Below are 17,365 nucleotides of genomic sequence, written 5' to 3' on the forward strand. Positions count from 1 at the left end.
ATGTTGGTAAAAAAAAACTTTGTGCAAATCATCACTCATTCTTTAGCTTCTTCCCATCAACCTCCCTAACAGCAAAAAGCCTGGGCTCCTTTGCCAGTAGCTTTAATAAGAGATTTAGTGAAAGTTCTCGAAGCTACTGACTAAAAAGACATTAAATTTATAGCCTGGAGTCTATGCTTTGGGTCTACCACGCAAACCACAAAAGGGTAAACACTAACTTTACCCTCCTCTAAGTTTTGCCTAATAAGTCATCATTCTGTCACCCTCTATTTTCCTACCTAAGGTATCGATTATCCTTGGACCTTGGGGAAAATCTCATCACAGCAATTTCCTAAAACTTCAAGTCCAAATCTGGAGGGTTCTTCTCATTTAAACTAAAAAGTCACAGTTGAAACCAAAACATTGCCGAACACCAGTGTCTCCTATTCGTAAAACCCTAAGCCACCCTCTCCCAAAATCATGATCCTCCAAGTGTTCTTTAGTTAACATGCCTGATAAACGCTGTAGAGCATTTCTTGCTGCAAATTCACATTGGAACAACATTAACTGAGAAATTCTGTAGCAGAGTCTTATTTAACCTGATGTTTCTAAACTCACTTGCTCATGGGAACTTCTATGAAATTCTTTTGGAACACAGTTAGAAAATGGCCCTCTGGTTTAAAGCTCAGTTCACTCAGCTTTCATGTCATATGTAACAGGCACAGGCCGATAATGTTAAGCCACACAGCAGCTGCATGAGGGACCAGGATCCCCCAGTCTAAAGAGAACAATGGAAGTTAAGCATCTTGCTCGTGGTCAGGTCACTTAACTAGGAAGTGGCAACACTGAGTCGAATTCCAAGACTCACTCTTTCTACCGCCTCACAAGCAACTAAGATCTCTGGGCAACAGGCATGAGGCAGAAGAGGCCCAGCGAACGGCCTCTCCCCTGTGCCAGGGGAAAGGTAAGTTAAGTGGCATGTGAGGTGAACAGCATTAGGTTGTGGCCCTTCATTATCCTCCCTGCTCTGGCTCATTTCTCCGCTCAACTTTGCTTCCCGGTCACACTGTACCGCATCACCCCTCTTCATCCTACGCCTGGTGCCTGGTGAGTGCCACCCAGAAGAGACTGCTGCAGGCCCAGCTCAGCCACACGGGACGTGTCTCCGCCACCGCCGGGCAGGGGGAGAGCCAGCACAGAGGTTATCAGAAAAGCCTGCATTCAGAGAGGATGGCATGTCTTTACCATTCCCTATGGACTCTCCAGCTGCTCACTGGATGTGTGGCAGGAACCTTATCTGTACCCCTGGAGCAAGTTTATACTACCTAGTGTACTAGAGACAAGTGCAATTACTGTTAAAATCTTTAGAACGAAGACCAACTACATGGCTCAAAGGCTCCCTGCTGAGTATATTTTACAGTTAACCACATCAAGCGTGGCTTAATTCAAGGGTTAGGGGAAACTACCGTTCCATGGATGTTGAAGTTCTTGTTTCTTGGCGCAAAGACGTTCTGGAAGGTGTTCTGGTACTGAGGTGCGGCCGTCCAAGGAGAATGAGGCGCTGGAGTGGAGATCATCATGAAGAATGGCTCAGAGTTGGACTTGTAGTCCAGGAAGTCCAAGGAGACATTGGCCTGACACATACAAAGACTTGTCATCTCTTACCCTACCCAACAGCTGAGGTTTTGATAGACACATGTTCTCTGGGGAACAGAGGGTATGGGGCCCTGTCAGCTTTCAGCCAATCTTGGCACACAATTTACATCACAGTCACTTGCAAGCATGTTGCTAGAACAAATCATGTGGCTTTCAGGGAAATACTTACAACAAGAAATTGAAAAGCACACCATCCTAGGAAAGCAACTAAGAATTGTTGATTTTATAGGACCTGAAAATTGTTTTGCCTTCCATAAGGGAAAAAAATGTAATTTGGCCATTTTAGTATTAACTTACATTAATGCACCTTAGCGTATATACATTTGATGTCTTAAAAGAATATAAAAAGAGAACCTAATTCACAACGGGAAAAGTGAATTAAGTTACCTTAATCTTACAAAAATACGCAGAGTAGACAGACCCTAAGTTGTGCCAGCTGAAGTAGCTCAGCCAAGTGAATCGTATTAAGCCCAAATACATCATACCAGGGTTTTAATTTATACGGACTGACATTTTTCATTTGCTTCTCTAGAGATACTTTATGAAAATGAAAGCATCCCACATCCATGCCGTTTTTCATTGTTCTAGCTGATTTACATCTTCACTTAGTCACTGCCCACCTGCTGGACTCCAGCCCTGCCGGAAACCTCGTGCTTTCTCCACCATGCCAGGCACACTGCTGCTTCAACATCCTCACGCTTTTGGCTCCCTCTGCCTGTGGCGCTCTTTCCCCTGATCTGCAGAGCTCACTCTTACCTCCTTCAGGATATTGCTTAAATGTTATCTAAGTAACTCCCATTCCCTGCCTTATTTTTCTAACTGATCACCACTTAACAAAACAAATGAATGTGTGCATATACACACACACACGTGTAAATAAAATCTACCACTGAAAAGTCACGTTCCACAGAGTCAGGGACTTTGTTTAGACTTACTGCTGAACACCTGCTCTACTGGGTGCTGAAGTACTTGGTGAATAGAAGCTCTGCAGAGGGCTGGCATCAGAAACATCTTAGACAGGAAAAGAACAGTCCCAAATTCACCCGATTTCAGTATTTTTTATATATAAACATACAATGCCTGAAGGACTCCCCATCCCTATCCCCCACCCTCATGATGAATCTTGTAGCTTGTGAGTAAAACTGGGGTCAAGAGTAGGAACCCCTACAAAGTAAAACTTGCTCAAAGTAATCTCTATAGGCTTAGAGATTAGCCTTTGGAAAAGGGATTTGCTGCTGGAATTTCAAGAACATTAGATCTGAGTCTGGCTTATATACAAAGAAAAACACCCTCAGGAGTTTTTAATCAGCTGGAAATATTCCTTGGCGGTCAGACCAAGTTATTATTCATTCATGTTACCCAACATGAACAAATACGACTAAAGGTTTTCTCTGCGGAGTCTTTAATCAAATGTGAGCTAAACCTGCAAGGACAGAGCTTCAGTAACTCACCAAAACATCCGTCAGGTAGTCCACACTGTAGTTTTCTCCGTGCTTCCGCGCCTTCCCATTGATAGAGAGGGTGTAATTATAATATTTAGAATTCTTTTCCTATGAAAGAGAGAAAAGTAAAATCTGTTATGAGGTCAGCACACAAAATTAAAGTTGGAAACCATGCTGGGCTAAACTAAACTCTGTTTAAATAGTGGTTAAGAAATTTAAAAAATTGCTCTAGTCAATACTGAATTGGATTTTTTGACTATGGTTTTTATTAACTACTAGCACAGTTTCAACAATATGTCCTAGTTTAAAAAGCGAGAAATGGATCAGGTACAACAGCAAAATACATTGCTAAACCCTGTGCAATGCAGGAAAAATATCCCACAATTCACAAGCCAACAGACTTTCTTTTAAAGAGATAAAAAGGCCAATCATAAAAGCAAACCAACTTATGTCATTAGCAGGGCTACATTAGAAGGTAAACATTTTGCATCTGCAGAATTGTGTTTAATTGTCACTGACTTCAATCATCACTCACCAAGGCATACCAGTAACTCCAGCCCAGAGGGACGTGCGCTAGTCCACCTGCATCTGGGGCTCCATACTGAAAAGCAAGACATGCAGCGCGTTAGGAGTCCTTACACGTGACCAGACCAGAAGGAAACAGGAAACGTTTAGAATCTCTGTAGATCAGTACCTGAAACATGGCAGGCGCTCAATTTCTCCAAACACACAAATCAGTCAAAAAGTAAAGAACACTACAATCCAAGGAACTTCTGAAGCAGGAGTTGGCAAATTACAGCTGGCAGGCCAAATCTTGCCTGCCAACAGTTTGTATGGCCAGCAAGCCACGAATTTTCTTCCAACCATTAAAAATATAAACACCAATCAAAAAAGGAATATTTCTGTGACAAGTTACATGCCATTGAGATTTCAACGATGATGACATTTTACTGGAACACAGCCATGCTCCTTGGTTCATGTAAGTCTATGGCTGCTCTCATGCGACAACGGCAGAACCGAACAGTCACAAAAGAGGCACACCACCTGCAAAGCCTAATGTGTTTACCTCTGGCCCTGTACAGGGGAAGTCCGCACTGCTTAGGCCGCAGGGCTCATCTGCTGAGCCACTGATGGTTTACACTGAATAGCCAGCCAAACCTATGGCTAACAGCCCAAATGAATCAGAGTATGAGTTATATCAGCCTATCACTTCAGCTGTCCCGCTGATAAAATCTGCTTTTGGACTCAAATTTATCTGATGAGATGAGTAAGTGAAGACAGTACAGAATCATCCCATTTTATCTCAACAAGGTTTAACCAATGCCCATTTAAGGCAGTATCCCTGAGAATGAAATGTCTGTATTCTGAAGAATTTCTAACTTTGTAAACATGTTCAATGATCTTTAACATGCAAAGTAGTAAAAGTTCTCTTTATGACCCATATTCTTAACCCAATAACCTGGTATCCATACCTACTGCTTATGATTCTTTCCAAACTGACTTATTTTCCAACAAACCCACAAGGTTCCAAATCCCCCCAGTAGCTGCAGGGAGAGGGAGAATGAACAGATAATTCATATCAGAGATTAAGATCTCTAGCAACCATGGATAAATTATCTAAGAAAATGGGCATCTTCTCTTTGTCCTGAGTCCCCAGTCTTACTGCAAGAGATAACCCCAAACACTCTCAAACACACTATTTCCTTTAAACTTGAACTCTGAATAAATGCTAAGGCCAATGTGGTGGACTTGAGGCCCTGAAATGTGGCCTTGGCCATTCACAATGAGCTTTTCCTCCATCCAGGCCCACAAAGCCAGCTCACTAACTACTCAGTGGTCCGCTTTAAAGGCTTAATGGCTTGAATGTCCTAAGGCTCTGGGTGTTTTCCCTTTATCACTGATCTCTCCACAATCTCTTCCCAGTTTTCAAGTTAGAAAACGGGAGTTAAGTATTAAGTTTTATAATTCAGGAAACAGGCTAAGAGGAAAAAATTCTTCACTCTGGTCCTGATAAAGGGGAAATGGAAACAAAGATACCATGACAGCCACAAGACAAGCAGAATTCTTGAGGAAAAAAGGGGAAGATGCAACAGACAACAGTAGTCCTAAGACAGATTTTAAATAAATGCTCCCGAGACTCTTTAAAAAAAGAATAACACAGTACCCAAATCATGTAAATAATTCATGTACGTAAGTTCTTGTTTAACAGGCAGATTAGGAGAAAACAAAATACCAAAAACCTTGTAATGTGACTTGAATGGATACTAATTAAAAAACAATTAACATGAATTATATTAATTCACAGTTAATAAGCTGTTATTAAAGAGAAAAAAAGGGAATAATTAGACCATCTAACATACCTCATTTAGATATTTCCCTGCAAAAAAGGTCTGATAACCACACATTGATCTGAGAATTGCTGGGAAAGTATTTGGTTCTTGGATCTTCTGCCAAGACTTGCTACTGCAGTTTCCCTCCAAAGTGTTGTTAACAACGTGATGATTATGTGGGTACTTCCCTGTCAGGATACTGGCTCGGCTCGGGCAGCAAAGAGCACTTGGCACATACTACAAAGGGAACAGAAGCAAGAAAGACAAAGTTACACAAGACAGATTTCTCACCATTTCTCAAGAGAACAAAGAAAGGTGCTAAATACTCTAACTTCAAATTTCTAGTTTCCCATGAAACAGAGATCTTCTTTACCTGTGACACACATCATCAGAATGGCTTTAAGACCCAAAGCAGAGACCATCAAGCAGATAAAACAAACCAAGAGAACAGATTTCTTTTTCAGCTGGTTTATTTCTACAGGATAACATAATAGTTGTTCTAATCTCATTTGCCAAAGAATATTTACATGCAAGCAAAACAGCAGAGCGGGAGCTAGGTCTTCACCAAAGACAACGACTACTTGAAGCTAATGTTGCTGAGAAGTAGAGGTTCACTCAGGCTAATCTGTAGCTTTATACATTAACCGCATCATTTTATAAATTGGACACATTCTATTTTTATTCTAATTATATTTCTACTAGCTCCTGTCATTAATAGAATTACCCTATTTTACTCAATAACATTTATCTAGGTCTTAATGCACATCACCGATCCACTTTACAGAAGGGTAATAGTAGCTTATACTCACACCAGCAGGGAAGGAATGCTCATTGAAGCACACCCCTGCCAAAATTACATAGTATCCCTTTGAGATACTTAGCGTTTCTTTGGCCTTTCAAATTGGATTTGGCATTTTTAAGTACTGGCAAGGATGAACATTTTCCGCATGCATACTGACCAACTGCATTCATGTGAATGGTTTGTTCATGTGCTTTTGCACATTTCCCCTCTTGTTACCTAAAATCTGAGTTAAGGAAGGATTCAATCATGTCACAAATACTTCCCATTTTTTACTTCTGCTTTTTAATTTTGTCAGATGTTTCACTTGTTAATTTTCACACTGGCAACTCTTAATTCTTTCTCTTTTTTATTTTCTGACCTATGTTTTGGCCAATGCCATGCTGTTCAATGGATCTTCATTTTACATTTTAGTATATTTAATATTTTGGTAAAGCCATCTCTTCCTTTAAAAATTTTACCTTGATTATTTTAACCTACTTATGATTCCAGATAACTTTGGAATCTCTGAATTCAGCCTAAAAAATCTTGTTGGGATTCTGATCAGAATAATCATTTTATAATCTTGTGTCTTACCACAAAAAATGAAGTGGATATCTACATATGAAGTATTTTATCCCTCACAAAATTCTGTAACTGTATTTACAGGTCTTAACCATTACTGGCCACTAGTGGCTCTTCCTGGAGTCGGTATTTGCCTGCTGTGTAAGTGGAATCTTTTCTCTCCCCTGCCCCCACCATATTTCTCTAACTGGTTACATGGAAGAAAGGTATTTCTACTTTTTCATTTCTATCTTACTCAACTGTATTAATTTAAAAATCTTTCCAACAATTCTCCTGTGTTTTCTAGGTAGAAAATCCAGACAAGTGGAAATAATAATTTTGTCTCTTTCCAATAGTTTTACCTTTTAATTCCACAAGATTTATGCCAATGACTGGACAGTTCAGGAGAACATTGAGAGGTACTAGGCCCTTGTCTCTTCCCTAAAAGCAGTGCTCTGAGACTTTCACCTTAATTTTAAGTTGTGCTATTTGTTTAAAATATTCATCATAGTAAGGATGTAGTCTTCTAACAGTTTAATAAATTACAAGGAAAGGATGCTAAAATTTCAGAGGACTTTAAGCCTCTACTGAGATGAGCATCTAATTTTCCTCCTTTTAATTACTGATGATATGCTGGTGGACAATATAACAACCACCGTTATGTAGTGGTACTTGCTTTAAGTCAGGCACCGGTATAAGTGCTTGCTTTACGTGTAACAATTCATTTAACCTCTGAGGTAGCTTTAAGTATCCCTATTTACTAAATGGGGAAACCAAATGCCAAACAGGTTAATAACTCACGCAAGGTCACAGAGCTAGAAAAGAGGCAGAGAGGACATTCAGAACAAGGTGATCTGGTTCCAGAGTCTGTGCTCTTCACCACAACACTCTGCTGCTGTTCACGGAAGTTCCTGACATTAAGCTAGGTAAGATACCACTTAGTTGGTTATGAGCATAGGTTTTGAATTTGATTTGTATTTTATTTTGGAGCTTTCCACTTATATTTTTATATATACACACATAGACATACGCACACACACAGTTGTTGTTGGGTTTTGTTTTGTTGCTATTTTCTTTGTTAGGTTCGGCTATCAGGGTTTACTGGGCTTTGTAAAGTGGCCTGCTAGCTTTTACCATGGAACAACTTATATAGTATGAATGTTACCTGATTGTTACAAAAGATTTTCAAACCTCCAACAGTGAAGTTTTAAATAAAATTCTCTAGTTTCGTTCTCTAGTTCTGAGTTGTAGATCAGACTGGCTCAGAAAATACCTGCAATTTAATCTTCAATTGGTAAGAAGTAATACTTCAATTAAAAGAATTTACATTACATTAAATAGAGTTCTTCCATCAGATCAGGCACTTACCTAGGGAAAAAAACCCACATACATTACACTTGACTACCCCAAAGAGAGTGTTTCTTCTTAGAACATAACACAACTGAAACCCCAAAAAATTAAATTAGCTTCAAAACTTACAGCACTGGAGAAAGTCATCCCCATCTCTCCGATGAGAGCCTTGGTTTTCTTTAGTGGTGTCTGTAAAATAAATAATTATCTGTTAAACAATGTCTTTTAATAAACTAAAACACACAGAACAAAATTTGTGGGTTTTATGTATCTATTCTTAACCTTTTATTCCCAAATGATCAGCTCCACCTGACACTAAGAAACAGCCAAGAGAGTTCTGTGGGATTCTGGAGACGAACCAAACACGCTTGGTTACGGTCAATTACGTCCTGTGCAGAAGTTCAGGGAGTTGTAACTCCTGTAGGAAAGGGAAGTTCACAGCTGATGGAATTATTCTAGCAATGTTGATTTCAAAGTAATAAAATTTTGGTGCCCTTTTCTCATCTGTCACCAGCCCCTTACAAATAGATGAAGAATATCTATCTCCATTAACTCATTTATAGAAGCAGGATGTGGAAAATGATGTGAAAGGAGCCTTCCCCCCTTTAAAACACAAATAAGACAACACTTAGGTTCTGAAAGCCAGACAAGGCCCTGAGGCTCAGAGAATGACTCAAATATCAGACACGTGGTGGTGAAGCCCGGACACACACTCTGGCTATAAGCTCAGGGCCCTCTGCACTAGACCAATCACCTCTTCAGGTAAAGACGTGAACCAGGCGGCCAACAGACACACACACAGCCTTGTCAGGCCAAGGACTAGTCAGAAATTTCTTTGTTTATATCCTTGCTTTTTATCTTTTGTTCAAAACTTAAGAGCCTGACAGGTATAGACAATAACTAATTTCAAATCCTAGAGTGAGGATTAAAAGTAGGAAGACTGTTATTTATATACAAATAATAACATTTTAAAAAATCACCAGTAATATTTATTCAGATTCCAGACAGCAAGAAAGGACAATCTGAAGAAGCTTGTTTCAGTTCTATGAGTCAGTTCATGACAATTCTGAAGTACCTTTGAAATCCGAGACCATTCTAAGCATGACTACGTTAATAAGAGGGTCATTTTCAACATTGCTATCTTATTCCCATTGTTTTATACAGATGGTAGGAAACCTAAGGAACCCATTAGCTTGAAAGGATAAGGATTCTAACTTATCCGAGAAGAACTTTTAATGCTGAAAAAGTATTTGACAAAATTCAAAATCCATTTATGATAAAAACTCTCGAAGTGGGTATAGAGGGAATGTACCTCAATATAATAAAGGCCATATAAAATAAATCCACAGCTAACATCCTACTCAACAGTGAAAAAAATTAAAGTTTTTCCTCTGGGATCAGGAACAAGACAAGGATGCCCACTCTTGCCGCTTTTATTCAACATAGTATTGGAAGTCCTAGCCATAACAATTAGACAAGGAAAAGAAAAGGAATCCAAATTGAAAAGCAAGAAGTAAAACTGTCAGTCTGTGGATGGCATGATACTATACATAGAAAATCCTCAAGACATCACCAAAAAACTACCAGAGCTCATCAATGAATTTGGTAAAGTTGCAGGATACAAAATTAATATACAGAAATCTGTTGTGTTTCTATACACCATACAATGAACTATCAGAAGGAGAAATTAAGGAAACAATCCCATCTACAATCGCATCAAAAAGAATAAAGTACCTAGGGATAAAAGTACCTAAGGAGGTAAAAGAATTTTACTCAGAAAACTGTAACACACTGATGAATGAAACTGAAGATGACACAAACAGACAGAAAGATATACCAGGTTCATGGACTGGAAAAATTACTATTGTTAAAATGATCATGCTTTTCAAGGCAATCTACAGATCAGTGCAATCCCTATCAAAATACCAATGGTATTTTTCACAGAAGTGAAAGAAATAATTTTAAAATTTGTATGGAAACACAGAAGATCATGAATAGCTAAAACCTTAAGAAAGAAGAATGGAGCTGCTGGTATCATGCTCCCTGACTTCAGAGTATAGTAGAAAGCTACAGTAATCAAAACAGTATGATTGTGCTGTACACCAGAAATTGACACATTGTAACTGACTATACTTCAATTAAAAAAAAAAAAAAACCAGTATGGTACTGCCACAAAAAAAGACACACAGATCAATGGAACAGAATAGAGAGCCCACATATAAACCAATACACTTACAGTAATTAATCTATGACAATGGAGCCAAGAACATGTGCTGGAGAAAAGACAGTCTCTTCAATAGGTGGCGCTGGGAAAAGTGGCGCTGGTTCCAACGACATTTAAAAGAATGAAATTAGAACATTCTCTAACACCAGATATAAAAATAAACTCAAATGGATTAGAGACCTAAATGTAAAACTGGAAACGATAAAACTCCTAGAGGGAAACATAGGCAGAACTCTTTTTGCCATAAACCATAGCAGTATATTTTTGAATCTGTCTTCTAAAGCAAGAAACAAAAAACAAACAAATGGGACCTAATTAAACTTAAAAGCCTTTGCACAGCAAAGGAAACTACCAGCAAAACAAAAAGACAATGTACTGAATGGCAGAAAATATTTGCAAATGATGACTGATAAGAGGTTAATATCCAAAATATATACAGTTTATACAACTCAGTATCAAAAAACAAATAACCTGATTGAGAAACAGGCAGAAAACCAAAATAGACATTTCTCCAAAAAAGACATACAGTTGGCCAACAGGCAAATGAAAAGATGTTCACCATCATTAATCAGAGAAACACAAATGAAAATCACAATGAGATATTACCTCACACCTGTCAGAATGCTATCATCAAAAAGACCACAAATCCCAGAGGAAAACATAGGCACAACACTTGTTGACATAAATCACAGTATTGTTTTTTTTTTCAAACCAGGTCCTAGAGTAATGGAAATAAAAGCAAAAATAAACAAATGGAACTTAATTAAACTTATAAGCTTTTGCACATCTAAGGGATACCATAAACAAAATGAAAAGAACCTACAGACTGGAAAAAAATACTTGCAAATGATGCAACTGAAGGGACTAATTTCCAAAATATACAAACAGCTCATACAACTCAATAAAAAAAAAAAAAGCAACCCATCCAAAAAATGAGAAGACCTAAATAGATATTTCTCCAAAGAAGACATACAGATGGCCAACAGGCACCTGAGAAGATGCTCAATATAGCTATTTATCAGAGAAATGTAATCAAAACTACAATGAAGTATCACCTCACACCAGTTAGAAAGGTCATCATCAAAAAATCTATAAATAAATGCTGGAGAGGGTGTAGAGAAAAAGGAACCTCCTCACACTGTTGGTGGGAATGAAAATTGGTGCAACTACTATGGAAGACAGTACGGAGGTTCCTTAAAAAAACCAGAAACAGTTACCATATGATCCAGCAACCCTACTCCTGGGCATATAGCTGGAGGAAACTAATTTGAAAAGACATATGCACCTCAATATTCACAGCAGCAAGACTTACAATAGCCAACACATGGAAACAACCTAAATTTCCAAAAACAGATGAATGGATAAAGAAGATGCAGTATATATACACAATGGACTATTACTCGGCCATAAAAAAGAACAAAATGCCATTTGCAGCAACATGGATGGACCTAGAGATGATCATATTAAGTGAAATAAGTCAAAGACAAATATCATATGATGTTACTTGTATGTGGAATAAAAAAAGACAAATTTTATTTACAAACCAGAAATAGACTCACAGACAAAAACATTCTGGGGGGGGGGATAGATTAGGAGTTTGGGATTAACAGATACATTATTACTATATATAAAATAGATAAACAACAAGGACCTACTATATAGCACAAGGAACTATATTCAATTTCCTGTGAGCTGTAATGGAAAAGAATCTGAAAAATATGTATGTGTAACCAATTACTTTGCTGTACACATAAAACTAAAAACACTGTAGAGAGGCTGACTATTTTTATGTTGTTGTTTTGTTTTGGGGGGATAATTAGGTTTATTTATTTATTTATTTAATGAAGGTACTGGGGATTGAACCCAAGATCTCATGCATGCTAAGCATGCACTCTACCACTGAGCTATTACCCTTCCCTGAAATTAAGATTGTAAACTGACTTCACCTCAGTAAAAAATAAGAAATTAAAAAAAAGACAAAAAAAGACCATAAATAACAAATTTTAGCAAGGATATGAAGAAAAGGAACCCTTGTACACTGTCAGTGGGAATAAACTGGTGCAGTCACTGTGGAAATCAAAAAACTAAAAATAGAACTATCATATGATCCAGCAATTCTACTCCTAGGCATATACCTGAAGAAAACAAAAACACTAATTTGAAAAGATACATGCATTCCATGTTATGGTTAGTGAAATAAGTCAGACAGAGAAAGATAAATACTGTATGTTATCACTTATGTGTGGAATCTAAAAAATAAAACTAGTGAATATAACGAAGTAAGAAACAGAATGACAAATATAGAGGACAAACTAGTGGTTACCAGTGGGGAGAGGGAAGAGGGGAGAAGGAGAGAGGCAGGGGATTAAGAGGTACAAACTACTATGTGTAAAATAAGTCAGCTATGAGGATAAATTGAACAGCACAGGGAATATAGCCAATATTTTATATTAACTATAAATGGAGTATAATCTATAAAAATTCTGAATTACTATGTTGTACACCTAAAACATATAATACTGTAAATCAACTATACCTCAATTAAAAAAATAGTAATCAAAACAGAAACAGTATTGGCATAAAAACAGACATACAGATCGATGAAACTGAAGAGTCCAGAAATAAACCCACATACTAATGGTCAATTACTTAATGACAAAGGAATCAAGAATATACAATGAAGAAAAGACAGTCTCTTCAATAAATATTGCTTGCAAAACTGGACAACCACATGTGAAAGAATGAAACTGGACCACTATCACACACCATACACAAAAACTAACTCAACATGGAGTAAAGGCATTCTTGAATGTAAGTCCTGAAACCATGGAGAAGAAAACATAGGTGGTAAGCTCCTTGCCATCAGCCTTGGCAATGAATTTTTAGATCTGACACCGAAAGCAAAGGCAACAAAAACAAACAAGTGGAACTACATCAAACTAAAAAGCTTCTGACCCCCATACCTACAGTCAATTAACCTTCGACAAAGGAGGCAAAAAACAATTGAGAAAAGACAGTCTCTTCAGCAAGTGCTATTGGGAGAGCGGGACAGCCTCACATAAATCAATGAAGTTAGAACACACCCTCATACTATACACAAAAATGAACTCACATGGCTTAATGACTTAAATATAAGACATGACACCATAAAAACTCCAAGAAAAGAACACAGGCAAAACATCTTCTGACATAAAATGCAGCAATATTTTCTTAGATCAGTCTCTCAAGGCAAAAGAAATAAAATTGAAATTAAACAAATGGGACCTAATCAAACTACAAGATTTTACATCGCAAAGGAAGCCATAAATAAAATGAAAAGACAACCTGCAGACTGGGAGAAAATATTTGCAAATGATGTGACTGACAAGGGATTAATTTCCAAAATATACAAACAGTGCATACAACTCATTATCAAAAAGCAAACAAAATCAATCAAAAAATGAGCAGAAGACCTAAACAGACATTTCTCCAAAGAAGACATACAGATGGCCCACAAGCACATGAAAAGATGCTCAAAATCATTAATTATAAGGGAAATGCAAATCAAAACTACAATGAGGGATATCACCTCAGACCAGTCAGAATGGCCACCATTAAAAAGTCTACAAATAATAAACGCTGGAGTGGCTGTGGAGAAAAGGCAACCTTGCTATATTGTTGGTAAGAATGTGTATTGGTCCATTCACCAGGGAAAACAGTCTGGAGATTCCTTAAAAAACTAAAAATAGAGTTACCATATGATCCAGCAATCCCACTCCCCAGCATACATGCAGAAAAGATGAAAACTCTAATTTGAAAAGATATATGCACCCCAATGTTCACAGCAGCAACATTTACAACAGGCAATATATGGAAGCAACCTAAGTGTCCATCAACAGATAATTGGATAAATATATCACAACTTCTTTATATACATATACAATATATAAATACATCTTTTTATATATATATATACACACACAACATATATATATTACTCAGCCATAAAAAAGAATGAAATATTACTATTTGCAGCAACATAAATGGACCCAGAGATTATCATACTAAGTGAAATAAGTCACACAAAGAAAGACATATTAAATCACTCATACGTGGAATCTAAAAAAATAACAGAAGTGAACTTATTTACAAAACAGGAACAGACTCACAGACACAGAAAACCAACTTACAGTTGCCAAAGGGGAAAGGGGGGGGTAAGTTTAAGTTAGGAGTATGGGATTAAGAGATACACAAAACTATACATAAAACAGACAAACAAGGATTTACTGTATAGCACAGGCACCTATATTCAATATCTCGCAATAATCTACAATGGAAAAAATCTGAAAAAGATTCTATATATGTATCTGAATCACCTTGCTGTACACCTGAAACTAACACAATATTGTGTATCAACTATAGTTCAATTAAAAATAATAAAAAGCTTCTGCACAGCAAAGGAAATTATTAAGAAAATGAAAAGGCAACTTAGTGAATGGAAGAAAATATCTGCAAGTCATATATCTGATAAGGTGTTGATAAGCAAAATATGTAAAGAACTCATACAATTCTATAGTAAAGAAACATTGCCAACTTAAAAATGGAAAGAGGATTTCAAGAGACATTTTTCCAAAAAAGACACACAGATAGCCAATAGGTACATGAGAAGATTGTCAACATCACTAACTGTCAGGAAAACGCAAATCAAAACCATAATGAGTTTATCATCTCACTCCTGTTAGAGTGGCCATTATCAAACAGACAAGAGATAACAAGTGTTGATAAGGCTGTAGAGAATAGGGAACCTTGTGCAATTGTGGGAATGTAAACTGGTTCTGCCTGCATAAAAAATCATACGGAAGCTCCTCAAAAAATTAAAAATAGATCTACCATGTGATCCAGCAGTTCCATTTCTGGATATTTATCTTAGAAGAAAATAAGCACGCTAACCGAAAAGATAATGTCCCCCTATGTTCACTGCAGCGTTATTTACAATAGCCAAGATATGGAAACAACCTAAATGTCCATCAATGGCTGAATGGAAAAGATGCTGTGGGATAGAAACAATGGAATATTACTCAGCCATAAAAGAGAATGAAATATTGCCATTTCAACAATATGGGTGGACTCTGAGGACACTATGCTAAGTGAATTAAGTGAGAGAAAGACAAATACTTTATGACCTTATGTGTGGAATCTAAACAAACCCCAAAAACCCAAGTTTACATACAGAGATCAGATCGGTTGTCAGAGACAAGGAGTGGGGTGGGGGTGGCTCATGTGAGCGAAATGGGTGTAGGGGGTCCAAAGTACAAACTTACAGTTATAAAATAAATAAGTCATGGGGATGCAATGCACAGGATGACAACTATAGCTAATAAAACTGTACATTTGAAAGTTGCTAAGAGAGTAGATCTTAAAAGTTCTCATGTAAGAAAAAAAAATTCTGTAACCATGTATTGTTATGAATGTTTATACTTACTGTGGTGACCATTGTTTGGAGATATATATATATATATATAAATAAATGCTGAATCCTTATGCCGTACACCTGACACTTACATAATGCTGTATGTCAATTACACCTCAATTAAAAAAATTTAAAGAAAAAAAAGATCTTTGATGATTTCAGAGTGGATTCATAATAGGTGCCCAGGGGAAATCAGTGATATACAAGGTCTTTGCTGAGCTTCAGAAGTGATGTCACCAGCCGTGATCTACCACGAACATCACTGGGTGCTATCCTCAAGTAAAAAGTTGGGCTGAATGAAACATTGGTTGGATGAAGAATCTGAGTTACAGTAAGTACACAGAGAGGGGAAAAAAGGACCATGTGAGCTGATTATAGGGAACTCAATGGTCAAACTGGTAAATATGTGAAGCTACTGAAGAACATGTGATTTACAGTAAAATGAAACAGTGTGATTACAATGCATTTATTAAACACTTAATGTGTGCCAGGCACTGATCTAGGCAATGGAGGACAAAAGATAGATGGTCCCCACTCTCATGATCCTTGTACTCTTGGGGACTTAAACAACTAACAGGAAAATAATCATTGCTACAAACCAGGACCATGTGCCTGCAGCTGGTGCGAGGAAAGGGGGAAAACTACTTTAGATGGGTGGTCAGGAAAGGCCTCTTTCAGGATGTAACTTCAGTACTGAGTCACATGATGAGGCAGCTACACAAAGGTCCAGGAGAAGATGCTTTCAGACTGAGTGAACAGCAAGTACAAATGCTGCCAGAGAAAGAAAACAGCACACATGAGGGCAGGATGAAGGCCCGCTTGTTAGAAGCAGCACAGTAAGTAGAGGGGTGGGTGGGCTAGTAAGGCAAGGTCAGAGAGGCAGGCAGGAGCCAGATGATTATGCAGGGCTGTTCAGGAATTTAGATTTCAGCGTAAGTAAGAAACGTGTATTAATAACCATCACCTTTACACTGCTAACGGTAGTACAGGTGATAACCATAAACTGTGCTTAATCAAATAAGTTCCAAACAAGAAATCACACTGTACTGAAGATGTGTACGTGTGTTCGTGCTCATCGGAATGATAAAGTAGATCCTTAAGATCTAGCAAAGATAGTGGCTGGTCAGGTTAAAGCCAAACTACATTATTTAAGCAGCAGCCAGTATTACATTTGCATGTGGGTAAATGTGTTACTTTACTCATCTGAAGCCAAAAAACCCCTAAGGAGTCACTTTCCTGGGCCCCATATATAGCTGCTCTGAAATGAAGTTTTGACAACTCTGATAATTCTATGGCTAACTTTTCTTTTAACTATGGAAGATTGCTTTGCTTTAAGTGAAGCAAAAACATGATGTATTTACTCTTCGCCTACATCTTTGTCCCTTATTTCCTTTAAGTTTTGACCAAATGTCACTTTTTCAGGAGCCAATGATTTTAAAAAGAGCAACCAGCTTTCGTGCAGAACAGTGCGTCACACTGCAACAACATTCAAGTAAAATCAAGAAATAGATGAACAGTTCTCTGGGCAAAAAACTAAAAACGGAGTCCCGCAGATGAAACACGCACCAAATAAAGTGAAAAGTTAAAGATGAC

The 17,365-nt window shown here is 37.6% G+C and overlaps 1 protein-coding gene across 1 annotated transcript in view; it reads right to left on the reverse strand.

Annotated features, from left to right (window-relative positions):
• GNS (glucosamine (N-acetyl)-6-sulfatase) overlaps positions 1-17,365 on the reverse strand; it is a 43,604-nt gene that overhangs the window by 23,521 nt on the left and 2,718 nt on the right. The window contains exons 2-6 of the mRNA XM_010970512.3: positions 8,229-8,288; positions 5,438-5,644; positions 3,613-3,678; positions 3,087-3,185; positions 1,446-1,613 (exon numbers count right to left, since the gene is read on the reverse strand). Coding sequence (XP_010968814.2) covers positions 1,446-1,613; positions 3,087-3,185; positions 3,613-3,678; positions 5,438-5,644; positions 8,229-8,288 — 600 coding nt within the window. The remainder of the gene's footprint in view (positions 1-1,445; positions 1,614-3,086; positions 3,186-3,612; positions 3,679-5,437; positions 5,645-8,228; positions 8,289-17,365) is intronic.

This window comes from Camelus bactrianus, chromosome 12, assembly GCF_048773025.1.
Source record: "Camelus bactrianus isolate YW-2024 breed Bactrian camel chromosome 12, ASM4877302v1, whole genome shotgun sequence".
Classification (NCBI taxonomy): Eukaryota; Metazoa; Chordata; class Mammalia; order Artiodactyla; family Camelidae; genus Camelus; species Camelus bactrianus.